Consider the following 25,053-nt stretch of genomic DNA (forward strand, 5'->3'; position numbering starts at 1 on the left):
AGAATTTCTCCACCTCCTCCTTCCCTGTTACTTCAGGAGATGGGGATCCTTTTCCCCCCACCCCCCCCCACCCCCGCGTTTTCCTTTCTCCTCCCTTCCCCCAGCTCAAATGACAGCCACACCAAGGCCAGACCTCAAAGCAGCCCGGTTTTAGACCAGGCGGAAGCCAACACATTTCTAGGTAGAGGTGCAGGGGAGGGCTCTCAACATATAATTTGCTTTAGGGAAAACGTCTGTCCAGGCAAGCCCCACGGGGTCCTCCAGGGAGGGAGCTCCCGGATGTCCCTCAGGTAGCACATTCCATAGGGTGAATAAATTGACAAGGGATGCTGGACGGCTGACACATACGGCGATGCAAAGGGGTGATGGGGAGTTGTTTATGACCCTCCGCCCAGGATGCCAAAAGGTTTAACAGGCGGGCGCGATTCCGGGGTTTCCTGCCACTCAGGTGCGGGGTTGAGTCTTTAACGTCCTTCTTTTCCCTCTTGGAAAAAGCTGGAATAGCCGAGTGACTTGCTCAGGGTCACACACCAGGCCCAGGAAGGAAATAACTCCTCCTTCTCCTCCTCTTCCTCCTCCTCCTCCTAACAGAAAACAACATGGTCTTATTAAGGCACTATCATTCGAATCTGAATCATTGGTCCTAATTGCAGGCCTATGGTGAACTGTAACCACCGTGTGACTCTGCCAGCAAGTCCAGGTAGGGATTGACTGAAGTTTGACCACCGGTGAGGGAACGTGGCGTACTGCGCTGGGAGCGGAGGTGCGGGCAGGGGGAGGTGAGAGAGCATGGAGAATGATTTTAAAACTGCTGACAGGTTATCAGGTTTAGATTTTTAAGAAATGATTTTTTTTTGGAACTGTCACCTTCCATATGGCATGCTGTTGGGACAGAGAGACACCTGAGGGTCTAAACGGATTCCAAAAGGCATTGTGGGGTGGGGGGCGCTGGAGAGATGGCTTAACAGTTAAGGCGCTTGTCTGGAAAGGCAAAGGATCCAGGTTCAATTCCCCAGGACCCACGTTATCCAGATGCACCAGGGGGCGCACGCGTCTGGAGTTCATTTGCAGTGGCTGGAGGCCCTGGTGTGCCCATTCATTCTCTCCCCCACCCTTCTTTCTCTCTCTCTCAAATAAATAAATTTTTTAAAAAAAAGTCATTGGGGGCACATTTCAGGTACCAGTCTGTCTTTCTTGGCAACCCACCCGGGGAACCAAAGTCACTGTCGCATTTTGGTATTTAAACTTCCCTTTTAATTCAGGTGTTGGCAGCTTTGTGGGGGAGGGAGGGCCCTCGAGGGACAAAAAAACAAAACCCAGGCATATAAATACAGATCAGTACACGGGGTTGGCCACGTGCAGTGTTCAGGAAAGAAAGTAAATTCCATCCAGCCAATTGCTCTAACTGATTCATTTGTCCTCCGAAAGACGCCACCTACCTGCTCCCAGGTATTCAGGTAAATGACAGGTGGGCGGGGCCTACTGTGCTGTTTTAGTGCTCAGGTCTTAGCAATGCTTTATCTGGCCAGGCTTCCGTGATGTCACACATTTCCTGCTGTGGGCCAACCAGTGCCTTCCTTCTTCCTCCAGGCACCTGGGCACCGCGGTTGAAGTTGAGGCTGGTCACAGTCCAGGCGGCCCAAGGACCTGTGACTTCGGCTCACTCACAAGCCATGAGAGCTGGCGGGTCACTGCTGCACTGAGACCTTCAACACCCTTGATGAAGGTGAGCAGAAACTCCACTCTCCTCTCCCTCTCCCGGCCTCTAGGCCAAATGCCCCGGTGGGATCTGAGAGAGGAATTTGAATGAGAAAACGATGGGACACTGAATGGCCCAGTCCTGGATGAAACTCTTGGGGGGGGGTGGGTAGAGGGTGTCTGTGAGAGATGGGCTGCATGATAAAGTTCTACCAGGCCAGATATTCAATCCTTTTTGCCTCCCCTAATCATTAATCCAGCCTCTATTGTTTGTGAACTTGATCCGGTTGTTTAACAATCCCTGTAAAGGAGACTTTTTTTTTTTAAAGTTTAGCTGGAAGATGCAGACCTGTTCAGCCCGTTTAATGGAGGCTGGAATGGGTGAGGAAATTCACACTTGTTTGTTGGTCCCTTATTTTCTGTATTCTTCTCATCAGACACAGTTTTGACTCAAATCTGTGAGAGGTTCCAAGGTTTTGTTGTTGCTCTTGACTGTAGAAAGTCTGTCCTCAAACAGGTACATTCTCTTGCCCTATTCTGAAACGTCACCTTTTCCTTCTCTTAAAAAAAAAAAAAAAAAGCCTAAAATTTGCTTCCCTGTGGAATACTCCTTTCCAAACATGCTGTAATCTGGATTAGAACTGTTTACTTTCAGACCCAGATAGGCTGCCTGATGACCTTTGGTTAAAGTAAAAATCATTCCTTCAAGGCCACAAGGAATGTACTTTCAGGACTGAGTATTGATTTGTTTGAAATTCGTTAGCTTTTTCTATCTCTTTTCCTTTTAATAACAAATAGATGGAGTAGATTGTTCTGCCAGGACTGGACTTTTAATGTCAAGTTTTAAAATTATTTTATTTTATTTTATTGGGGTTTTTGAAATAGGGTCTTAGTCTAGTCTGGGCTGACCTGGAATTCATTATGCAGTCTCACGCTGGCCTCGAACTCTCAGCAATCCTCCTACCTCTGCCTCCCGAGTGCTGGGATTAAAGACGTGCGCCACCACGCCAGGCAGGACTTGATGCCTTCATCTGTGGTTTTCCTGACACTGAAGTTGGGGGTGGTGGGTTTGCAGGGAGATAATCTGCTAGGAATTATGTCAACCAAGAAATGCAAAGCGCATGTCAGGGTTCCAAGAGTGTTAACTGATACAACTAAGAAAACATTTTCTGAAAACACAGTTGTATCTTGCCAGTAAGGATCTGCCCTATTCTTGTTATTTTCCCCTTGCTGGTGCGCAGTGTTTTCTCCTCTAAGTGACCTTTGTGACCGATGCATTTGGATGGTGGCTGCATTTGGATGGTGGCCGCTGTTTATTCCCTAGTAACGTTTCTCACTTGATTCTGAGCTTTGAAGGCAGCAAGAGTAAAGGGTTTGTGGTGTCCTGGATTTTCTGGATACGTTTATTGTCTTTGATGTCCCAAACCTCTCTGCAAAATACCATTCATTCTGGTTACCTTGATGATTAGTTCTTTTTAAAGTAGTTACGATTATGCAATCATGTCTTCGCTCTGTGCCAATTTCTTTGGCTACTAGAAGAACAAAGTGATGGATATTATAGCCCCTGAGACAAGAAAGGGGAAAGAAAAATGAAAGACTGGCCGGGCGTGGTGGCACACGCCTTTAATCTCATCACCCGGGAGGCAGAGGCAGGAGTTCGAGGCCACCCTGAGACTGTATAGTGAATTCCAGGTCAGCCTGGGCTACAGCGAGACACCACCTCGAAAACCCAAAACAAACAAAATAAGAGTCAAGAATCCCTGAGCTATAATGCGGTCCTGAGAGGTTAAAAATGGCTGAGACATGCAGAGAGTGGAGTGACCTATGTCTTGTGCTGAGCCAGGGCCAAATAAAGGCTAAGTCCATCTTTCCTGGAGGAATTCCTAGGAGCTTCAAGGACTTAACAGAACCCTTGAGGATAAAGATCTCCTATGGGTCATTAAGAACCTTGCTGTTCTTGTTACTGTAATTAATTGTCAGTGATTAACCCCACTATTAACAGTTTGGGGGAATACAACAAACAGGAAGGAGGAGAACACATGAACTGTCACTCACAGAGCCTGGAAGCCACGTCAACATCACCGTCACCTGAACTTCCCAGGCAAGGAAGGCTCTGCGAAGGTGGTCACTACTCCTTCCTTTACCCAGCTCAAGGCTCACCCAACCGAGCCACAAATATGGCTTCCCCACAGACCTTCAGTTGTCATTCGTTATAATGGGATTTGTCTGGAAGCCCTGTCTGCTTTCAATCTTGCTACCCTTCCTGAGTGGACTGGGCACATGTTCACCTCCAGTCTTCCAGATCAACACTCTCCACCCCAGAATACTTACTTAGCCAGGCCACTGTGCAGGCGACAGCTAAGTTGAAGCCTGCACGGTTCTCTGGGGAGAAGGCTGTGGGTCCCTTGTATGTTAGGGTAGCCTCTTTAGTAAAATAGCCTGTGCCTTTCAGTGACCTTGAGTCAGTGCATCCAAGCAGGTGTGTCACCAGGACCTTGAGAGCGTCTCCTGGTCTCACCTTGTCCTCAGGGAATAACACACATTGCCATCATTCAAGAGCGAGGACCAGGGAGCTTGGGTTCCAACCTTGAACCTATTGTGCTTCCCTCGTCTGCACTCCTCCGGCCCCCTAAAATAGGATGGACCCAATTGTGCTTTTACAGCAGAGGCAAAGGGTTGCTCATCCAGGTGAGAGGTCTGAGCTTTGGGTGAAGTAGCTCTGCTGCCACAGACGACAGGGCTGGTCTCTGACATCAGACTGCCTGGCTTCCAATCCCAGGTCCACCACGTGCTCCCAGTGGGACCTGCGACCGGCTCTGTAGTCTGCTTGAAATAGCTCTGGCATGATGTTAGCTATTGTGTGATTTTTTTTTTTTTCTTGAAAAGGAGACAGGGTGAGGGCAGTCAGACAGATCTGGTTCAAGAGCCCTCTCTGCCATGTAATTACTAGCCAATAGCAGGCTGTCAGTGTGCTTGGCTCAGTTTGATCATCTGGAAACGGGCTATGTCCCCAAGTCCGTGCTATTTCGAGGAGGTACCTTAACAGTTACACGCAAAGTGCTTGGCCCATTCTAAGTGTGCAGTGAGCGTTATCTGCGGTCATGTTATTGCAGAACGCTTTTGTTATATGGGTTCCAGTTAGGCTTTTGGATCATGCTACAGCGTGGCTATAATGATGGAAATCTCACTAGAGTTGAGAGCCAAAGGCTGAACAAAACACGTTTCCAGAAAGGCGCCCAAGGCTTCGAAGGAAAGTCTGTTAACAAAGATTATGTCGTTTTTCTTGGCACCCTAGGGTAGAGCAGCTGCCAGGGCGATGCCTGGTCTTTTGCAGACTGATACTCACCAGCAGGAGTGTGTGATGTAAAAACCAGTGGGCCTTCCTACAGCCGGGACCCCCAGCTGCACCTGTCAGCCCCCCCCCCCACCCTAGGCAGACCTCAATCCCAGCTGCCCTGATGTCTTGTTTACAATTGAACTCCACACGCTTAAAGTAAAGAAAAGGAGGTTGGCTTGGATTCTGACCAAGGAGGTTCTCAAATGGGCCCACCTCCCTGCCTCGGTATCCCTAGACTTCCTGGTGAGTATAGAGCTATTCTTGATATCTATGCACTGACAGTACACAGATTCACTTTCACGTAGGTGGCAGATCGATTACCCTGTGACAGGGTCTCCAAGCACTCAAGGGCCTTCCAAAACTATCTGGAGGGTGATTGCGTCAGTCTTCCTGGGTAGATGAGGTTGAGCCATCTACTGACCCCAGTGAAGAATGGAGGTTGACATGAAAAACCATCGAAGTTGTTAAGTATAGAAAACTGCAGTGAACTGAGATCAGGGATGGGAAAATGTTGGCTGTGTCCTGTGACTTCCCGCTTCTGCCACCCCTTCCTCATCCTGTGCCATGTGGCCACAAGGATGCCATGGTGACCCATCGTTTGGCTACACAAAGTGGTACTGCCACACGGCCGGTCAAGGGGAGGAAGCTCTTTCCGTGAACGAGAGTTTCCACAAACGTAGTAGGTTGCCTGTTAGAGTGCTGAGTTCATTAACACTGAAGGTGTTCACTTTTTGGCATATTCAGTCTCTGGTATGTTTGCTGCCTGGGTGGGATGGATGAATGGATGGAGTATTTGTGTTTCTTCAACAAAAATAGATGCTCACCTGTAAAATGAAGGTATGTTACGGATCTCACAGGATTAGTTTAGAGATTAAATGAGAAAATACATGTCGAGTATCCAACAGGGTCTCTAGCATATAGGAAATATTCATTGAGAGTAGTAATAATGTTTTTAATTTTATACTCTGAAACAGAAAGGGAAAAAAATGGATTCTTACTCCAGACAGATTAGATGAGCTGATTGCTAAAATGGAATTGTGAAGGTTTATTTTTAGTTTTTCGAGGTAGAGTCTCACTTTACAGGCTGACCTGGAATTTACTATATAGTCTCAGGGAGGCCTTGAACTCATGGTGATCCTCCTACCTCTGCCTCCCAAGTGCTGAGATTAAAGGTGTGTGCTACCACACCTGGCTTGGAGTTGGTTTTATGGTAGGCTTTTCTTTAAAAAAAAAAAAAACAACTTTATTTTTTTTTATTTGTTTGAGAGAGAGAGAGAGAGGGAGGGAGAAAGGAGATTAGAGATAATGGGCATGCCAGGGCCTCCAGCCACTGAAAACATATTCTAGACACATGCACCACCTTGTGCATCTGGCTTACATGGGTCCTGGGGAATTGAACCTGGGTCCTTTGGCTTTCCAGGCAAGTGCCTTAACTGCTAAGCCATCTCCCCAGCCCTGTGCTAAGCTTTTCACTCTTCTCCTTCCCACCCTCTTCCTGCTTCCTCTACCTCTCTCTGCAAGTAGCCACATTCCTTGACATTTTTGTGGTTGGGTTGACTGTGACATTTCTAACACTGGCAATAGCTTCCATCTCAATTAACGAGAGAGTTTTTGTTTTTTATTTATTTATTTATTTATTTATTTATTTATTTATTTATTATTTATATGTGGCCACATGGCACATTTATTATTATTATTATTTTGGTTTTTCAAGGTAGCGGGTCTCACTGTAGCTCTGGCTGACCTAGAATTAACTCTGTATTCTCAGGGTGGCCTCGAACTCACAGCAATCCTCCTACCTCTGCCTCCCGAGTGCTGGGATTAAAGGCGTGCGCCACCACGCCCGGCTTGATTTTGTTATTTTTAACATCAGGAATTTGACTTTGGAGCTTGCATGCTTAAACACCACTATTATCTCCCAGTGACTCTTGTCTGCTTCTTGTGTTTGATGCATTTGTCACAGGGACACAAAAGACTGCCCCAACAGCTGAGTGACAACGCTCCAAGAATTCTCCTTCATAGCTTCTGGGCTCACAGCTTGGCAATCGCACGTGCCTCATGGGAGGTCCAACTATGCCACTGCTATCTGTCCAGATGATTTGCATAACTTGCTGATGACTTCAGGTCTGTCAGTCACGTGGCCTCTTATGACTAGAATACTTTGGGTTTATTCAGGCTCTTGCATGCTCACATTAACACATGAGTCACCTTGTGTTGTCAAGCTCCTCATTAAGTAGCATTGTCATACTGGCATGGCATCGTCCACAGCACGCATGCACTCAGCCATTCCATCCGTGGGCCCCTTGAGGCCCTTGTGAATTGGTTTCACAGTCATCTCAGGCGATACCTGCATTCTTATTTATTAAGAGCTAAAAGGAAATCACTCTATTTTTATGCTAGGGCTGAATTACCATCCCTAAGTATACAGCAGTCTAAATGTCTGCCACCTTCAAATATTTACCCTGTCCCTACACCAGGTAGAGAAGTATTGGAGTGGGCTGTTGAGAATATCTGCCCAATTCCTGTGGGAATACCCCGAGAAATCCAGCCTCCTTGCCTAGTTACTTGGGGCTGCCGTAACAGAGGACCTTCAACTCGGTGCCTTCAAGCACCTTGGGTTCATTCTTTCAGTTGTAGTTGCTAGAAGTATGAAATTAAGATGTCAGCAGGGGGCTGGAGAGATGGCTTAGCTTGCCGGTGAAGCTTAAGGACCCGTGTTTTACTCTCCAGATCCCACATTAGCCAGATACACAGAGGTGAGGCAAGCTCAAGGTTGCATATGCCCAGTAGGTAGCCCAAGTGTCTGGAGTTTCATTGTAGTGGCTGAGGCCCTGGTGTGCCAGTTCTCTCTCTCTCTCTCTCTCTCTCTCTCTCTTGCTCTTTTCTCCTGCTCACTCTCTCTAAAATTAAAAAAACAGGTCAGCAGGTCAGCAAGACCTTTCAAGGATTCAGACAGGGGAGAATCTTTCCTTGCCTCCTCCAACTTCAGGGTCTCCAGGTAGTCCTTGTCTTGCGGCTACAAAGTTATTACCTCTGTCTCCATATTACTTTCTCTTGTGTTTGTCTGTCTTCTCTCTCTTCAAAAGACGCTTATAGGGACCACACTGATAATCCAAGATGATGTCATCTCAACATCCAATACTTAGTGTCATCTTCCACAAGGAGATTGTTTTTCCAGGTCATATTCCTAGCTCTGGGGTTACTCAATGACATATCTTTTTTTTTTTCTTTCAAGGTAGGGTCTCACTCTAGCCCAGGCTGACCTGGAATTCACTGTGTAGTCTCAGGGTGACCTCGAACTCACGGTGATCCTCCTACCTCTACCTCCTGAGTGCTGGGATTAAATGTGTGCGCCACCATGCCCAGCAGGAACCATCATTTTTTAACCCACTCTGCTCTCTAACTGATATATTCATATGGATAAGGCTTCTCTATTTATGAAAAAAATCTATATGTACACTGAGAGGCTGAGCATTGGACAAATAACAGGCAAGGAGCGTTAGACTGGGCAGCCTTCACCATTGGCATTCTTTATTTCTATGTTCAAGGCAGGGTAGTGAGGCTCGCATCTTCCAAAGACTTAACGTGTTCCTCCCAACCACGGTACAATGTGTGCACTGAAAGAAATCAGTAACGGCCACCGTCGATTGTACTAGGGTAGTGTCCTGGCTAAGGGAGTCATCACGTCACTGAATCCCGATCTCCCATGTCATGATAAGTAGGTGCATGTCCACTTCCAAGGTGACGTGGTTTCAAAGGACGTTAAGCTACAAGGTATCCTGGGTGGACCTCTGCCACCACCGAAACTGCCCAAGGAAAGAGTCGGAAAGAGCAATGGCAAGGGAGAAACCACCAATGTGGTCACGAGTGTGTTCTTGAGCCCAGAGGGGTCATTAGGTTCGGAGATAGTAAAAGTGAGACATATAACACAGAAGACAGAACAGGAGTAGAAGGCCAAAGATACAAGAGGAAAACATTCAACTCTTTGAGACATGCCCAGGTCTCAGTCACTGGAAGTGCTCCAAGTAGAAACTGGTAGGTCATCCTTCAGAGGCACTGAGAGAGCATTTCCCCACTTGGAGAGAACTTTAGATCCTTACCTACCTCAAACTCACTTTATTTTATTTTTATTTATTTATTGGGGGGGGGCAGAGAATAGGCACACCAGGGCCTATAGCCACTGCAAACAAACTCCAGACACATGTGCCACCATGTGCATCTGGCTTATGTGGGTACTGGGGAATTAAACCTGGGTCTGTAGTCTTCAGAGGCAAGTACCTTAATAGCTAAGCCATCTCTCCAGCCCCCAACTCAAAATCTTATCACTTCTAAGCCAAGCATGATGACACATACCTATAATCTTAGAACTTGGGATACTAAGGCAGGAAGACCATGAGTTCAAGGTCAGCCTGGGCTGCATATATAGTGAGACACACACAAAGAATGATGTGACCTCTAAGTAAATCTTCATGTGTGTGTGTGTGTGACTGTGTATATGTTTATGTGTGGGGGTACATATATGTATGGGTACATGCACGTGTGGAGGCCAGAGGTTAAAGTCAGGTATCTTCCTTGACTGTTCTCCACCTCATCATCGAGACAGAGTTTCTCATTTAAACCCAGAGCTCACTGATTTGGCTAATCTAGCTAGCCACCTTGGCCCTGTCCCTGACTCCCAAGGGTTGGGATTACAGGCCCAACCATCATGCCAACCTACATTTGTGTGGATTCTGGGGATCCGAACTCAGGTTTGAATCCCCAGAATTCTTGCATGGCAAATGCTTCACTGACTCAGATGTTCCCCCAGCCTTAAATAAAACATCTTAAAACCTCAACTTAAAATCATATAGGGAAAAGCCAGGCTGTTGGAGGCACATGCCTTTATTCCCAGTAGGATCTCCATGAGTTCAAGGTCAGCCTGAGACTATGGAGTGAATCAGGGCTGCCTGGGCTAGAGTGAGACCCTACTTTGAAAAACCAAAAAATAAAAATAAAAATATACTTAAAAAATCAGGGCTGGGAAAAAATGGCTTAGTGGTTAAGGCATTTGCCCACGAAGCCTAAGGACCCTGGTTCAATTCCTCAGGACCCACATTAGCCAGGTGCACAGGGGGCGCGTGTGTCTGGAGTTCATTTGCAATGGCTAGAGACCCTGGTGTGTGCATTCTCTCTTTCTCTCTGTCTCTTTCTCTCTCTCTCTCTTCCTCTCTCCCTCTCTCAAATAAAATATTAAAAAATATATCATATGGGACCGGCAACTCTATTGTGTTCATCCTCCTCCTCTGTGGAGACACTTGGTCAAGCTCTTCCCTCTTGGGGTTTCTTCCCACTTAGCAAAATCCCAGTAACCTTCTGTGATTCCTTCCCAGGGCCCACATGATCCACTGGCTGTCCTGGGTCACACACACTACCTGTTCCCTGGTCCCCTTTCCTCCCGGGCTTGCCGAGGGCCTCCGCTTGGAGCAACTGTCCTCACTGGTATTTACCGTGCCGTGTGCTTACCAATCATGTTTCACTGTTTGTCTGTCTGTTCCTAATTAGACTTGAACTCCATGTTGGTGAAACAGAATTCCCCGTGAGAGTCCTCACAACGTTTTAGACAAATGTGCGGCATGGCCCGGACACTCAGCGCACACCTGTGGACTGAAGTAGCAGGAAAATGTTCACATTTCCATTATCTTCCGGCATGTCCTTTTTCTCCGTAAAACTTCATTATCTACCACTTACAAAAGCATTTCCTGATATCGTTTGTCACCTTGGAGAGGGAAGGCAGTCAGCTTGCTCCTTTTTTAAAATATTTATTTTCAAGGAGAGAGAGAGAGATTTCCATACTACTCCGACATCGGCTCTTCTTAGGAATTGGTGTCGACTCTTGCATTAACATATTGTGCCTTAATATTTGTTGTTTGCGAAGGGACCTCTCTGTTTCATCATGTTTGTAGACTAGGAAATGGAAGGACATACTGTTTGGTACAGAGCCCTCATAGACAAACCAAGGATGGCAGGTGTGCCAGGAAAGATACCCAGGGGAAGAGTGGCGAAATCTCCTGTCAGGAGAGATTAAGGTCTTCTCTAGCCGGCTGTGAAAGACTGTCTCTGGCCTCTAAAACTCATTTGTAATTGGTAAACCACTTGGGACTTGGTTTGCTGAACTGCTTCCCTTGTATTTCCCACTTTATGAATATCTGGGCTCTCGGTTATTAACTCCAGATGTATTCTGCTATCTCCTTTTGGTTCCATTCTCCTGTGATTTCCTGACATATTCCTGACCTTTTCAGGGACTCTATATTTTCCTTCTTTCTAGTGTTGGAAACACTGCACAGGCAAGTGTCATTCCATAGATTGCATTAATGAATCCCTCCCTCCCTCCTTCTTTAAGACCATTGATTTAGGAGTTGAGCAAGTAGGCTAACCACAGAAGCCCATGAGTCCCGAGCCTCATCCCTTCCTGCTGAGCAGCACCTGTCCTCACCCTGTGCACCCACAGCCCCTTCCTCAGCCCTAGCTCTGGGTTTGTCCCAGATGTGACTTTGTAGACAGGTCGCTAAAGCACCTCATTCTTCCTGATTCCACACGAACCTACAGGCTAAGGGGTGATGCATCTTAATTCACAACTGACGCTTGTAACAATGTGGATAGCATATTATTGACACCTTCAGTTATCAACGAATGTATCTGAAGCTTAAGGCTAAATGTAGATTTACTGAAACAGGGAAAGAGTTTGCCCTGACTTCAGCAATTGTTTTCCCCACTAGTAATCTCATTTAGAAGGTTTTGCAGGGGCCAGGACAGTAGTGAGACAAATATGCCTGCTGTGGCTTGGAGAGATGGCTCAGCGTAACGGCACCTGCCTATGGAGCCTAAGGACCCATGTTCGACTCTCCAGGTCCCCTGTAAGCCAGACGCACAATGGGACGCAAGCGCGCAAGGTGGCACATGTCCACAAGGTGGCGTACGTGTCTGGAGTTTGACTGCAGTGGCTGGAAGCCTTGGTGCTCCAATTCTCTCTCTCTCTCTCTCTCTCTTGCTCTTTCTCATAAAAATTATTGTAAATAAAACAAGTATGTCTGCTGGGCAAACTTCTTTAGAAAGAGAGAGCCAGTGGCCTGAGCCACTGTGGGGAGCTGTTACTGTTCCTGGTTCACTGGGCTGCTCTGTGGATGTGTTTCTTCTTCTTCCGAGGAGTATGTTCCTGATGACTGTGTTTGGGATCTGTGCTCTGAGGTGTGGGCCCAGGGACCTATTTGAAATAACAAGCTACCAGTCTGCCCTAGGGAGCTTCCCCAAAGGTTCAGCTATCATTAACCAAAAACCCAAACCTCAGACTGGAGAGATGGCTCAGCAGTTAGGACACTTGCCTGCAAAGTCTAAGAACCCAGGTTCAGTTCTCCAGGACCCATGTAAAGCCAGATGCACAAGATGACGCATGTGTCTGGAGTTCACTGGCAGTGTTTAGAGGCCATTCTTGCTATCTGTCTCTCTCTCTCACTCTCAAATAAGTGAATAAATAAAATTTAAAATTTTCTGTTTTAAAAACCTAAACCTCAGGATTGTTTGTTTTTAAACACTGGGGATTGAATTTAGGGCCTGGCACATGCTAAGAAAGCACTCTACCACTGAGCTACCAGACTCAGTTTCTTGAAGCTAAAAGTTACCTGAGAAGTCAGTCATCTGGTGGAGAGCTAGCCTGCATGTGTCAAAAACTCATTGTAAACATCAGGTTTGGTTGATGTGATAAAAAGATTTTGACCAACTTTAGTTTATAAGAAGTAATAATAACACACCTTTACTTCCAGCACCTGGGAGGCAGAGGTAAGAGGATTGCCATGAGTTCCAGGCCAACTTAAGACTGCATAGTGAATTCCAGGTCAGCCGGGGCAAGAGCAAGATCCTACCTCGAAAAAACAAAATAAAATGAATAAATAATAACAAAGGAACATCACACATGTGAGTGCCAGCTTATCATCCCAGCACTCATGAAGCTTTGGGGGATTATGAGTTCAAGGCTAGCCCAGCCCAGCCTGTGCTACACAGGGAGACTCTGCCTGAGAAAAAAAATCACATAGCAAACACCACTGCAGTAAGGCAGAGCCTCACACTGTTTACAAAATTCTGCATTCTATGCAAGTGTCCTGGCTAGAGGAACCCACTTATCACTTTTGCTGGGCTCTTGTACACTCAGCAACAAAATTTTTATGGGATCTAAAAGTTCTTTTCTTCTTAAAAGTTTTTTTTTTTTTTTAGTATTTTATTTATTTGACAGAGAAAGAGGGAGTGAGAGAGAGAATGGGTGTGCCAGGGCCTCCAGCCATTGCAAATGAACTCCAGATGCCCCCTGGTGCATCTGGCTAATGTGGGTCCTGGGGAGTCGAACCTGGGTCCTTTGGCTTTGCAGGCAAATGCCTTAACTGCTAAGCCATCCCTCCGGCCCTGTTTTGTATTATTTTTCAAGGTAAGGTCTCGTTCTCTAGCTCAAGCTGACCTGGAATTCACTATGTAGTCTCAAGGTAACCTCAAAATCACAGCAGTCCTCCTACCTCTGCCTCCCAAGAGCTGGGATTAAAGGTGTGCACCACCATGCCCAACTTCTAAAGTTTTGGTTTTTTAAAAATATTTTTATATTTATTTGAGAAAGATAGAGACTGACAGAAAGAAACAGAGTATTTGGATGCCAGGGCCTCTTGCCACTACAAACTTCAGATGCAGATGCTACTTTGTGCATCTGGCTTTACTTAACTACTAGGGAGTTGAACCCCAGCTGTCAAGCTTTGCAGGCTGAGCCATCTCCCTAGCCCAATCCAATAATTTTTTAACCCAAATAGCTGTTTTTTTTTTTTCAATTCTGTTATTTCTATTTATTTATTTGGGAGCAACAGAGAAAGAGGCAGAGAGAGCGAAAGAGAGAGAGAGAATGGTCACGCCAGGGCCTCTAGCCACTACAAACAAACTCCAGACACGTGCGCCCCCTTGTGCATCTGGCTAACGTGGGTCCTGGGGAATCAAACCTCGAACCGGGGTCCTTAGGCTTCACAGGCAAGCGCTTAACCACTAAGCCATCTCTCTAGCCCCCATATGGTTTTTATAACCCTTTTTGGAACCTGACATTAAAGTAGACTTATTTCCATCCACTTGGAGCAAGGCGTTCCTTTTACCTTACGGATCCTCCAGCGAGCTGTTCACCTGGCTTCTCTACCAGAGCAGCAGTCAGGTGGAGCTACAACCGTTTTGACCTTGGCTAAAGTCTGTTGGCACACCTGCAGTGCCCTGCAGTTCTGTGACTTCCTCATTGCACCTGGCTGGCAACCAAGTAGGTTGCCAGGAAAACATGGAGACCCATCAAAATGGTTAATGCCAGGGCTGGACCCAAGCTGCAGTGGTGACACCCCATTGTCTCTCCTTGAACTTCTATTTACTTATTTATTCACTCATTTCACAGAGAGAGAGGAGAGAGAGAAGCAGACGGATAGAAAGAGCGAGAGTGAATATGGGCACACCAGAGCCTCTCACCATTGCAAACTCCAGATGCATGTACCACCTGTGCATCTGGCTTACGTGGATACTGGGGAATTTAACCCAGGTCCTTAAGATTTGCAGGCATATGCCTTACCCACTGAGCAATCTCTGTAGTACATCTCCTTGAACTTTTAAAACTCATAGTATAGCCAGGCATGGTGGTGCACGCCTTTAATCCCAGCACTTGGGAGGCAGAGGTAGGAGGATTGAGTGGGTTTGAGACCGGCCTGAGAATATACAGTGAATTCCAGGTCAGCCTGGGCTAGAGTGAGACCCTTCCTCAAAAACAAAACATAATTGTATGAGGCTGTGATGAAAATGAGGCAGTCATCTTGAAGTCTAAAATTTAAAATGCCAATAAATTCACTGAGCGTGGTTTTGAATTCCTTCTCTTGTCGCTCTGACAAAACAACTAACAAAAGTCACTTAAGGAAGGAAGGAGTTATTTTGGCTCATGGTTGGAGGAGATACAGTCCATCCGCGGAGGGAAGGCGTGACGGCAGGCGCTGGAGAAAAGCTAGTCACATTGTGTCATAGTCAGGAAGCAAAGATAGACAGCAAGAGTGAGCGCGCGAGAGAGAATTAGTTCAGTGTGGGGTTCCAGCCTATGGGGTGATGTCCCCCGTATTCAGGGTGGGTCTTTCCTCCTCAGTTAAACTTCTCAGGAAGCCCCCTCACAGGCCCACCCAGCAGGGTTTCTTAGGAGATTCCAGATCCATCCAAGTTAACAATGAAAGTCAACCATGACTGTCTTTATAAAAATCAAAATTGATGCAAAAGATCCATAATGGGGGAAAAAAAAAAAAACAATTCAAAGATCAGTTATCCAAGGCTACTTGGAAAAATTTTAAGATCATTGCTCAGTGAAGAGAAATTGTCAAACACATTTCTTTAAAAATGAGATGAGCAATGAATGAGCTGGAAAATCTTGATGGGTTTGCTTCCTTTACAAAGTAGAATTATTTTTAAAATTCTGTTTTCAGAATAAATGAACCTAAACTTTAAATGCTATAAATTTTAATATGCCTATTTTTCCTATTTTCCATATTCTTTCAACTACTTTAACACTGTGGAAACTTTAACCAATAAAAAGTCCACAAAAATGGCTAGAGAGATGGCTTAGAGGTTAAGGCGCTTGCCAGGGAAACCTAAAGACCCATGTTGGATTCCCCAGTACCCACCCAAGCCAGATGCACAATGTGGCGCATGCATGTGGAGTTCATTTGCAGTGGCTGGAGGCCCTGAAGTACCCATTCTCTCACTCCCTCTAAATAAATATTTTTTTTTTATAAAAGTCCACAAAAGCATGTATGGCAAGACATGTTTTCTTTCCTCTTGACCTGTGACATGGCTCAACACAGCACCAGTGGAATGAATGTGTCTGCTATGTAGGAATGCACCCAGTGGATAGTTCTGAACATACTTGCCCTGCCAAAAAGGAATTTTCCATGAGCAAGGCCTTCCAACAGATGATGCCTCCTTCCTGAGTCACGGCACAATTGCCATGGTCCAGGGTGACAAACATGCCTCCTCAGGCGTTTTCTTTTTCTAGTACTTGTGTGAGTATTTCTCTTTATTTTGGTGGTGGGATTGCAAAATTCCAGTTCTTCTCCATTGCCCATCAGCTGCCTTTGGCCCATCACTTCCTAATCTTTCATTTTAAATCTAGGGAATGTCAGTGACTATTAATATTTATGCTCTCAGTGGGAAAAACAGATCTCAGAATGACTCTCTGTTTACTTTGTTTCTTGGGTTATTTATTATGTCAATACGTTTGGATGTGAGATTTATCAACATAAAGGAATGCTCACAAGTAGGAGCCTGAAATTCCCCAAATACCATTTGTTGTAGGGATTAAGGATGGACCAGTTTAGATGCAGAAGGCTGTTATCTATTTACATAAAGTCTCTAAATATCTTTCTATTTTCAACATGTTCAGAGATCTTATTTTTGCTTTTAAAAGTCTTTATATTTCTCCTTCTAACCCAGGAGACTATCTATCAGTGTACCTGTCTATCTATTTATCTATCATGTATCTAAGCTATTATATATCTATCAGCCTATTATCGACCCACCTGTCATCTGTTATCTATTTATCTCTTACCTATCTATCTCTTTCTATCATCTATCAAGATAGTCTTGGTCTTCAAATTCTAGAATCTTCCATTAATTCCAAAATCTAGAGATGTTCAAATTCCTTGCCTAAAATGGTTCCGTATTTGCATTGAATCCTTGCAATCCTTTCATGCACCCCAAATCATCTCTAGAGGACTTATAATATCTAATATCTTAAAATTAGGGATAATGATAAGAAAAAAAAAGCTACATGTTTAGTACAGATGCAATTGTTTTTCAAATATTTTCTACCTATAATTGTTTGAATCCATGGATTTGCCATCCTCACATGCGGTGGGAAAACTAGATACATATTGTGATGGTTAATCTTGCCAACTTGATGCGATCTAGAATCACCATGGAAACAAATCTCTGTAGTTGTCTGGGAGGGAGTTTCTAGGTCCTGGACTGTATATAAAAAGGGTCGATAGGCTGGAGAGATGGCTTAGTGGTTAAGTGTTTGCCTGTGAAGCCTGAGGACCCCGGTTCGAGGCTCGATTCTCCAGGACCCACGTTAGCCAGACGCACAAGGAGGCACACGCATCTGGAGTTCGTTTGCAGTGGCTGGAGGCCCTGGAGCGCCCATTCTCTCTCTCTATCTGCCTCTTTCTCTCTCTTTCTCTGTCGCTCGCAAATAAGTAAAAATAAACAAAAAGTAAAATTAAAAATAAAAATTAAAAGGGGTCGAGTGAGCCAAACTTGAGCATCCACTGCCTCCTGCTTTCTGACTGTGGATGCAATGTGACGAGCTCTGCTTCATACTTCCGCCACCATGCCTTCTCCTCCTTGGTGGACTGTGACCTTGAACTGTAAGGTGATTCTGCTACTCCAGCAGGTATGCCTTAGGTTGCCTGGAAATCAGCTTAGGGGACAAATATTCTGGCCTCCCTCTGTCCTGGTCTTTGGAGCCTCTCCCTATCCAGGCATTTTAGAAGGTGCCTGACAAGGGTATTTGGTCAGGCTGGAGGTCAGGAGGAACATGAGATCCACCTTCCAGTATTGACAGTCCTTAAGGGACGAGATACTCCCTCAAGAGCTCCGTGGGTAATACTGACAGCCCCGAGGAGGTGGAAGAGTTGCAGGGAGACAAATTCTTGCTCAGTATGCAGTCCCCCCTCCCCATAGTAAGGGCTCTCCCAAGGGCAGAATGATCTGTTTTATAAATGTGTTACTTTAGGAAGGCATCTTTCAGATAAGGACCACTCTTTTTTCAGTGTTTTATTATTATCTAGAGAGAGAGAGAGAGAATTGGTGTGCCAGGGCCTCAGCCACTATCATCGTATTCCAGACGCTTGCACCACCTAGTGGGCATGTGCGACCTTGCGCTTGCCTCACCTTTGTGCGTCTGACTTACACGGGATCTGGAGAGTTGAACAAGGATCCTTAGGCTTCTCAGGCAAGCACCTCGACTACTGAGCCATTTCTCCAGCCCCATGCTGGTAGTTTTGATAACACAGGTCACCTGGGGTTTCTGTCTTTTTCCAAATTAAAAAGAAAGGTAGGAGAACACACCCAAGGGAAGAAACATCTTTTTGCCTTCTTACCTCTGACTACAGATATGCCACATCCCAGTTCTCAGCTTCCTTCAGCCGGAGCCAGGGGGGCTGCTGGCTGCCACGCTGAATGCTGGTAGACCCTCTGCTGTAGCCTCTTAAAAAAGAATTTACCAGGCTGGAGAAATGGCTTAACAGTTAAGGCACTTGCTTGCACAGCCAGAAGACCCAGGTTTGATTCCCCAGGACCCATGTTAGCCAGATGCACAAAGGGTCACACGCATCTGGAGTTCATTTTCAGTGGCTGGAGACCCTGGTGCATCCATTCTGTCTGTCTCTGTGCCTGCCTATTTCTCTCTCTCTCATAAATAACTAAAAACTAAAAAAAATTAAAATAAAAGAACTTACTTATTAAGTTTAATGATCTTTGTATCATTTCTTCATTCCTTCAGCTGTCAGGCCCCTATATGTCTAAAAACATAATGTATCATATATTTCTAAGGAATAGGATAGAAGAACAAGCCAGGTAAATTATAGCAATCCCATGTTCTAAAGTCTGCTTACTTCATTGCTCCAGCCTATAAACCGCTCATTCAGTCAGTCCTTTCATGAACTGTTTTGAATCACGTGGGCTTTATTTAGTCTAAAGTAAGTTCAGAAAATATATACAGTGGTGTTTATATTAATATTGCAGTAAGAAATTGGTTTACTACCTGGATGAGTGCCAGAAAACTTAAGCTGCTCTGAGAGACAGGGAGAGGGGGAAGAGGAGGAGGAAGGGGAAGGGAGGTAGGGGAGGGAAGAGAAAGGGGAAGGAAGTAGCAGCAGGAAGAAAAGGGTAGGGAAGGGAAAGTAAACGTTGGACTAGGAACTGCAGCCCACCCTGTTCTGCTAATTCTATTCCAGGCATTTTCAGATCTTGCTAGAGCATTCTGGCTCAGGCAGACCTGGAATTCATTATGTACTCTAAGGCTGGCCTTGAACTCACGGCAATCCTCCTACCTCTGCCTCCTAAGCACTCAGGTTGAAGGTGTGCGCCATCATGCTTGGCTCATGGTTTTTTGTTTGGTTGGTTTTTCGAGGTAGGGTCTCACTCTAGCTCAAGGCTCACCTGGAGTTCACTATGTCATCTCAGGGTGGCCTCGAACTCACGGTGATCCTCCTACCTCTGCCTCCCGAGTGCTGGGATTAAAGGCGTGCGCCACCATGCCCGGCTTTCATGTTTATTTTTAACCATCCCTGGCGTCCCTTAAAGCATTTCCTGTGAGGTTCCAGCACCTTCTCACAGCCATGAGGACAAGTAGCAGCTGTGTGGGTTTCCTTGGACTTTTCTGGAAGCAACTTCCACCCTTTCTGCACCATCCACCTTCTGTGGCTCCATCAGACACGAACCACGAGGCTTTGGGAGTATTTTGACATTCAGGGTACTTCACTTCAACTTCTTGTCCAGTGATGTGTGCCTTCTGGTTTCCTAGTTCAGTTCAGAAAGAGAAGGAGCTGGCCCAGGGAAAGCTTGCGGGTGATGTGTTTTCTGTCGGAGATAAGCCTGTGTCTGAACAAGCAGATTCAGTCTCCGTTTTGGAAAAAGAAGAGAGATGCAGGGCAGCATGTAACTCTGATGTGGCCAGTTTCCTGGGAGGCTACTTGTGTGTCTTCAAGTTCTTGTGGAAAGCTGCATTCACTTTTGGAAATGAAAGGAGCAGTGAGGGGGGAGAGAGATGGCGTAATGGTTGAGGGCGCTTGCCTGCAAAGCCGGATGGCCTGGGTTCGATTCCCCAGTACCCATGTAGAACCAGATCCACAAAGTGGCCCTTGGATCTGGAGTTTGTTTGTAGTAGCAAATGGCCCTGGTGTGTCCATTTTTTTTTTCCTCTCTCTCTCTTTCTGTCTGTTTGCAATAAAACCTTTTTTAAAAATATTTTATTTTTATTTATTTATTTGAGAGAGAGAGATACAGAAATAGGCAGGTAGACAGAGAGAATGGGCACGCCAGGGCTTCCAGCCACTGCAAACGAACTCCAGATGCTTGCACCCCCTTGTGCATCTGGCTAAAGTGGGTCCTGGGGAGTCGAGCCTCAAACTGGGGTCCTTAGGCTTCACAGGCAAGTGCTTAACCACTAAGCCATCTCCCCAGCCCAAAACTTTTTTTTTTTAAGGAGAAAAAAAGCATTAAGTTTGGGGTGAGGGGAGACAGGCTGCTTCCTTGTCATGTCAGGTGACCCAGAGGCCTGTTTTGTACTGGTTTCCTGTGTGCATGTCCATCTCCTTTCTGGCCTGGCGACTTCTGGGATTCTCGTCCTTCACACGTCTTTGAGGTCCCTACCTCCAGCTCATAGCCAGGTTCAAAGTTGATGCTTGAATGTACTTATGAATGATTGGCTATGCAAGCATCTTCCTAGGTATAAATCAAATATTGAAAACCCTATTATTTTGGACCCCTATCTTTTTTTTTTTTTAAGTTTTCAATTAGCATTAATCCCGCCTTGGATAAACGTCATTGGCTACGATACTGCCACTGCGCAAAGCTGGACCCCTATCTTTATCAAAGGAAAATACACATTATAGCCAGGCATGGTGGCACATGCTTTTAATTCCAGCACTTGAGAGGCAGAGGTAAGAGGATCACTGTGAGTTCAAGGCCAGCCTGAGACTACATAGTAAATTCCAGGGCAGCCTGGGCTAGAGCAAGACCCTACCTCAAAACACAAACAAACAAACCGTATATATATATAATATATATATACACACACTTTGTAATATTCTTCTAGTGTGAAAGAAATATATAATTTAATAAAAGGCTACCATTAGACCAAAGCTTAAACATAGGAGCTATAGTTTTCAGTTTAGCCCAGAGACAGAATGAATTTTGAATGCACATAAGGATCGTCACCAGTATTTATTGAGCACATGGTATATACCAGGAAAAAATGTAAAACTTCACTTAACATATTTAATCCTCATATCAGTCCTGTAAAGTAGGTTGTCATTATTCACCCTTTACAGATGGGGGAGCAGAGGCTGAATCATGGATGCACAGTGGTGGTGGGATTTGAACCCAGATGCTGTGTCCAGAGCCCATTTAACCAGCAACAACTTAGCAAGCGAGGGTATAAACTTCAGACAGAAGAAAATAGCGCACCTTTATCATAGTAAAAATACAAAAGACGTGGCTCAGATGCATTTGTTGAATGCTCCAATATCCTATACTTTCTGAATTTTGGAGAAAGATAAAAAGGAAAATTGAGAGACACATCAGAATATCAACTGGAGTTTTTCTTTCAGTTATTACTTCTTGTTCTGCTTCTAACAAAGAATTTTATAAATCACTTATCTACTGAACTCAAGTAACAAATAACATTTCTGTTGTATGATCTATGCATTTCACAAAGAGGTAGGGCCCGAGTGATTGTTACCTGTCTATCTCATGAGCTAGAGGTCCACATGGTTCCTGCCAAAGTGGTGAGATGGAGGTACAGTGAGGCAGAGGTCATCACTCCAATGTACACAGTAAACCCTGGGCCTCTGAGTCCCAGCCCAGGCCTGGCTCAGAGCAGCCCTACCTGGTACTCACGTAAGCCCATCTACTGAATGCCGTGAAACAAAGATGAGCTGTCTTGTTCTCTTGCAGGTTGGCATGCCAATGGCTCCCAGAGCATCGTGACCTACTGCTCCTGAAGAAATACTGCTCGGCTATTCCCCACCCAGCCATGAACCAGCCAGACCCTATTGATGACACAGATGCCAGCCCCGAACCCCTGTGCACGGTGTGCGGCCAAGCCCACTCCTCAGAGGAAAACCACTTCTACACCTACGTGGAAGATGTGGACGATGACCTCATATGCCACATCTGCCTGCAAGCCTTGCTGGACCCTCTGGACACTCCGTGTGGACACACCTACTGCACCCTGTGCCTCACCAACTTCCTGGTAGAGAAAGACTTCTGCCCCGTGGACCGCACGCCCGTGGTCCTGCAGCGTTGCAAGAAGTCGAGCATCTTGGTCAACAAACTGCTTAACAAGCTGCTGGTCACCTGTCCCTTCACGGAGCACTGCGCCGAGGTGCTGCAACGCTGTGACCTCCAGCATCACTTCCAGACAAGGTAGGTCCCTCCTTCCTGTCCCACCAGTCAGTTGTTACTGCTAGTGCACAGCGAGGACGCTCCTGTCTCCCGAGGATGTCCAGTGGCCTGGTCCTTCACAGAATGCCCATTTCCGTTTTGTCTTTTCAATCAGTGAGACACATTCATTTTGAGCGGTTGTGGACATAAACCAGGGCGAGGGAGCAGCGTTTGGTAGAGCTGTGTGGTGCGGATGTGCTTAATGGTTTTTAAAAACGTGGTGGCGGGGGCGGGAGAGATGGCACAGTGCTTAAAGGTGCTTGCTTGCAAAGCCTGACAGCCCGGGTTCGACTGCCCAGTACCCCATGTGAAGCCAGAGGTGCAAAGTGGCCCATGTATTTGGAGTTTGTTTGCAATTGTAAGAGGGCCCGGTGTGCCCATTTTCTCTCTCTCTCTCTCTGTCTCTTCTCTCTCTCCTTGCAAGTAAGTAAGTAGATAAAAATATTCTCTAAGACGGAGGTAGAAATGTTATGAATTGAACATAAAGTAACCCAAACAGGCTCTTGGTATTGTCATTTATTTATTTATTGATTGATTGATTGATTTTTGGATTTGCCAGGTAAGGTATTGCTCTAGCCCAGGCTGACCTGGAATTCACTGTGCAGTCTCAGGCTGGCCTTGACCTCATGGCGATCCTCCTACCTCTGCCTCCCGAGTGCTGGGATTAAAGGCGTGTGCCACCATGGCTGGCCCGGCTCTTGGTTTAAACGCTTGGTCTTCAGGTGGCACGGCAGTGTAGGAAGGTTGTGGCAGTGTTGGGGGTGGGGGCAGAGGAATTCCTTGGGTGCCCAGGCCTCTCTTCTCTCTCTGCTTCCTGGCCACCATGATGTTAGCTCCTCTACTTCACTCTGCTCCCTCCAACACAATGTGCTGAATGCTCTGAAACTATGAAGCCCAAGAAATCCTTTCTCTTTTAAGCCATTTATTTCAGGTATTTTGGTCACAGCTATGAAAAAGTAACTAATACAATGGATAGAGTATAAAGGCGTCTATTTTTTTTTAATTTTAATTTTTTTTTTATTTATTTGAGAAAGAGGCAGATAGAATGGGCTTGTGAGGGCCTCCAGCTGCTGCAAACGAACTCCAGATGCATGTGCCCCCTTGTGCAGCTGGCTTATGTGGGTCCTGGGGAATTGAACCTGGGTCCTTTGGCTTTGCAGGCAAGCACCTTAGCTTCTAAGCCACCTCTCCAGCCCTAAAGGTGACTGTTTTGAACCATTGTTCAGTGGCAGTAAGGACCATTGCCCATCCCTATGATGTGCTTAGCTTTCCAAACAGGAACTCTGCACCACTAGGCAAGAGCTCTCTATTACACCACCATTGGACTCCCTCCCTTTCTCTCTCTTTTTAAAAATATTTTATTTATTTATTTACTTACTCTGAGAGAAGGGAGAGAAAACGAGGCAGAGAGAATGGGCGTGCCATGGGTGAACTCCAGACACATGCGCCACCTTGTGCTTCTGGCTTGTGTGGGCCCTGGGGAATCAAACCTTGGTCGTTAGGCTTCGCAGGCAAGTGCCTTACCTGCTGAGCCACTCTTGCCCTTTCTATAAATTCAATCATAATGTCAGCCCTTCTGTGACTAGCTTCTTCCATACGTGTGTGGTTGGAAATGTGAAGGATACTGAAAGGAACTGAAGAGAGGCTATCTCTGAGGCTTGTGACCCCCAAGAGATCTCTGCTGGCCATTCTTGTTTCATTGTATAAGAAAATGTGCTTCTCAATTTGAGTTTTCTCCATATAGGAATTGACAGGGCCATGCTGTTCTTTCAAAAGACGTGAGATGTTTTCTACTAAGCTTTTTTTAAATTATCAAATCTATTTGTTTACTTATTCATTCACTTCAAAGGAATTCATATTGATTTATTAATAATCATAATGCCATAAAAATTTACTATGGTCATAGGCTAGGGGGATGGGATAGCAGTTAAATGCATTTGCTTGCAAAGCCTGATGGTCTGGGTTCCATTCCCCAGTACTCATGTAAAACCAGATGCACAAAGTGGTGCATGTGTCTGGAGTTCGTTTGCAGTGGCTGGAGGCCCTGGTGCGCCCATTCTCTCTCTCTCTTTGTCTCTCTCTCTCTCTGCTTCCTTACCTCTCTCTCTCTCTCTCTCAAATAAATAAATATAAAAACTGACTCAAGACCAAATTAGGGATGAGGTAGTTTGGGGGACTGGATGGTGGCCCGGCAGAAGTGGGGGAGGCCAGGATGCAGAGAGAGAAGCCCTAATTCCAGTGGGACTTCCCTTCATTTCCCACCACACTGCCCCGCTAACTACCCCCCTCAAGAAGGCTGAGGAGGGAGCCTTGGTGATCTCACAGCTGGTGATGATACGCACACAGGAAACAGCTATGAGGGAAGAACCCCAGACTGACAGAAATCTGGCCACCTCTTTGAGCTCGGTCTTTCTGGAAAGGATTCCCCCCATCACCACCACCATCACCTTGAGGAGGTGTGAGCCTCACACCAGGACCTCTCGCTCCACACTTGAGTTTCCTAAAGTAGGCTGAAGCCAGCATTTCCCAAAATATATTGGATATTAGTCATCAAGCACTTAATATACATTCCTCCCCGCTCCACACCCTGGCTTTTTTTTTTTTTTTTCTCAGTAGGATCTTATTGTAGCTCAGGCTGACCTGGAATTCACTATAGAGTCCCAGAGTGGCCTCGAACTCATGGAAATCCTCCTACCTCTGCCTCCTGAGTGTTGGGATTAAAGGTGTGTGCCGCTACGCCTGGCCTATATCCTGGCATTTGTTGGTAAGAAACAAGAATT

The 25,053-nt window shown here is 45.9% G+C and overlaps 1 protein-coding gene and 1 non-coding gene across 3 annotated transcripts in view; one reads left to right on the plus strand and one right to left on the minus strand.

The window, feature by feature from the left end:
- Positions 1 to 615: 615 nt before the first annotated feature.
- Positions 616 to 25,053, plus strand: part of Lnx1 (ligand of numb-protein X 1) — a 129,794-nt gene continuing 105,356 nt past the window's right edge. Inside the window, exons 1-3 of one of the 2 annotated variants that reach the window (XM_045161705.1) lie at positions 616 to 700; positions 1,591 to 1,726; positions 21,785 to 22,255. In XM_045161705.1, the coding sequence (XP_045017640.1) occupies positions 21,864 to 22,255 (392 nt within the window). In that variant the 5' untranslated portion in view covers positions 616 to 700; positions 1,591 to 1,726; positions 21,785 to 21,863. Of the gene's footprint in view, positions 701 to 1,567; positions 1,727 to 21,784; positions 22,256 to 25,053 lie in introns of those variants that run through there. The other variant, XM_045161706.1, reaches the window with a different exon arrangement.
- Positions 20,548 to 20,683, minus strand: LOC123453357. Its single transcript, XR_006632750.1, has one exon. It is a non-coding gene; the product is annotated as a U4 spliceosomal RNA (small nuclear RNA).

This window comes from Jaculus jaculus, chromosome 11, assembly GCF_020740685.1.
Source record: "Jaculus jaculus isolate mJacJac1 chromosome 11, mJacJac1.mat.Y.cur, whole genome shotgun sequence".
Lineage (NCBI taxonomy): Eukaryota > Metazoa > Chordata > Mammalia > Rodentia > Dipodidae > Jaculus > Jaculus jaculus.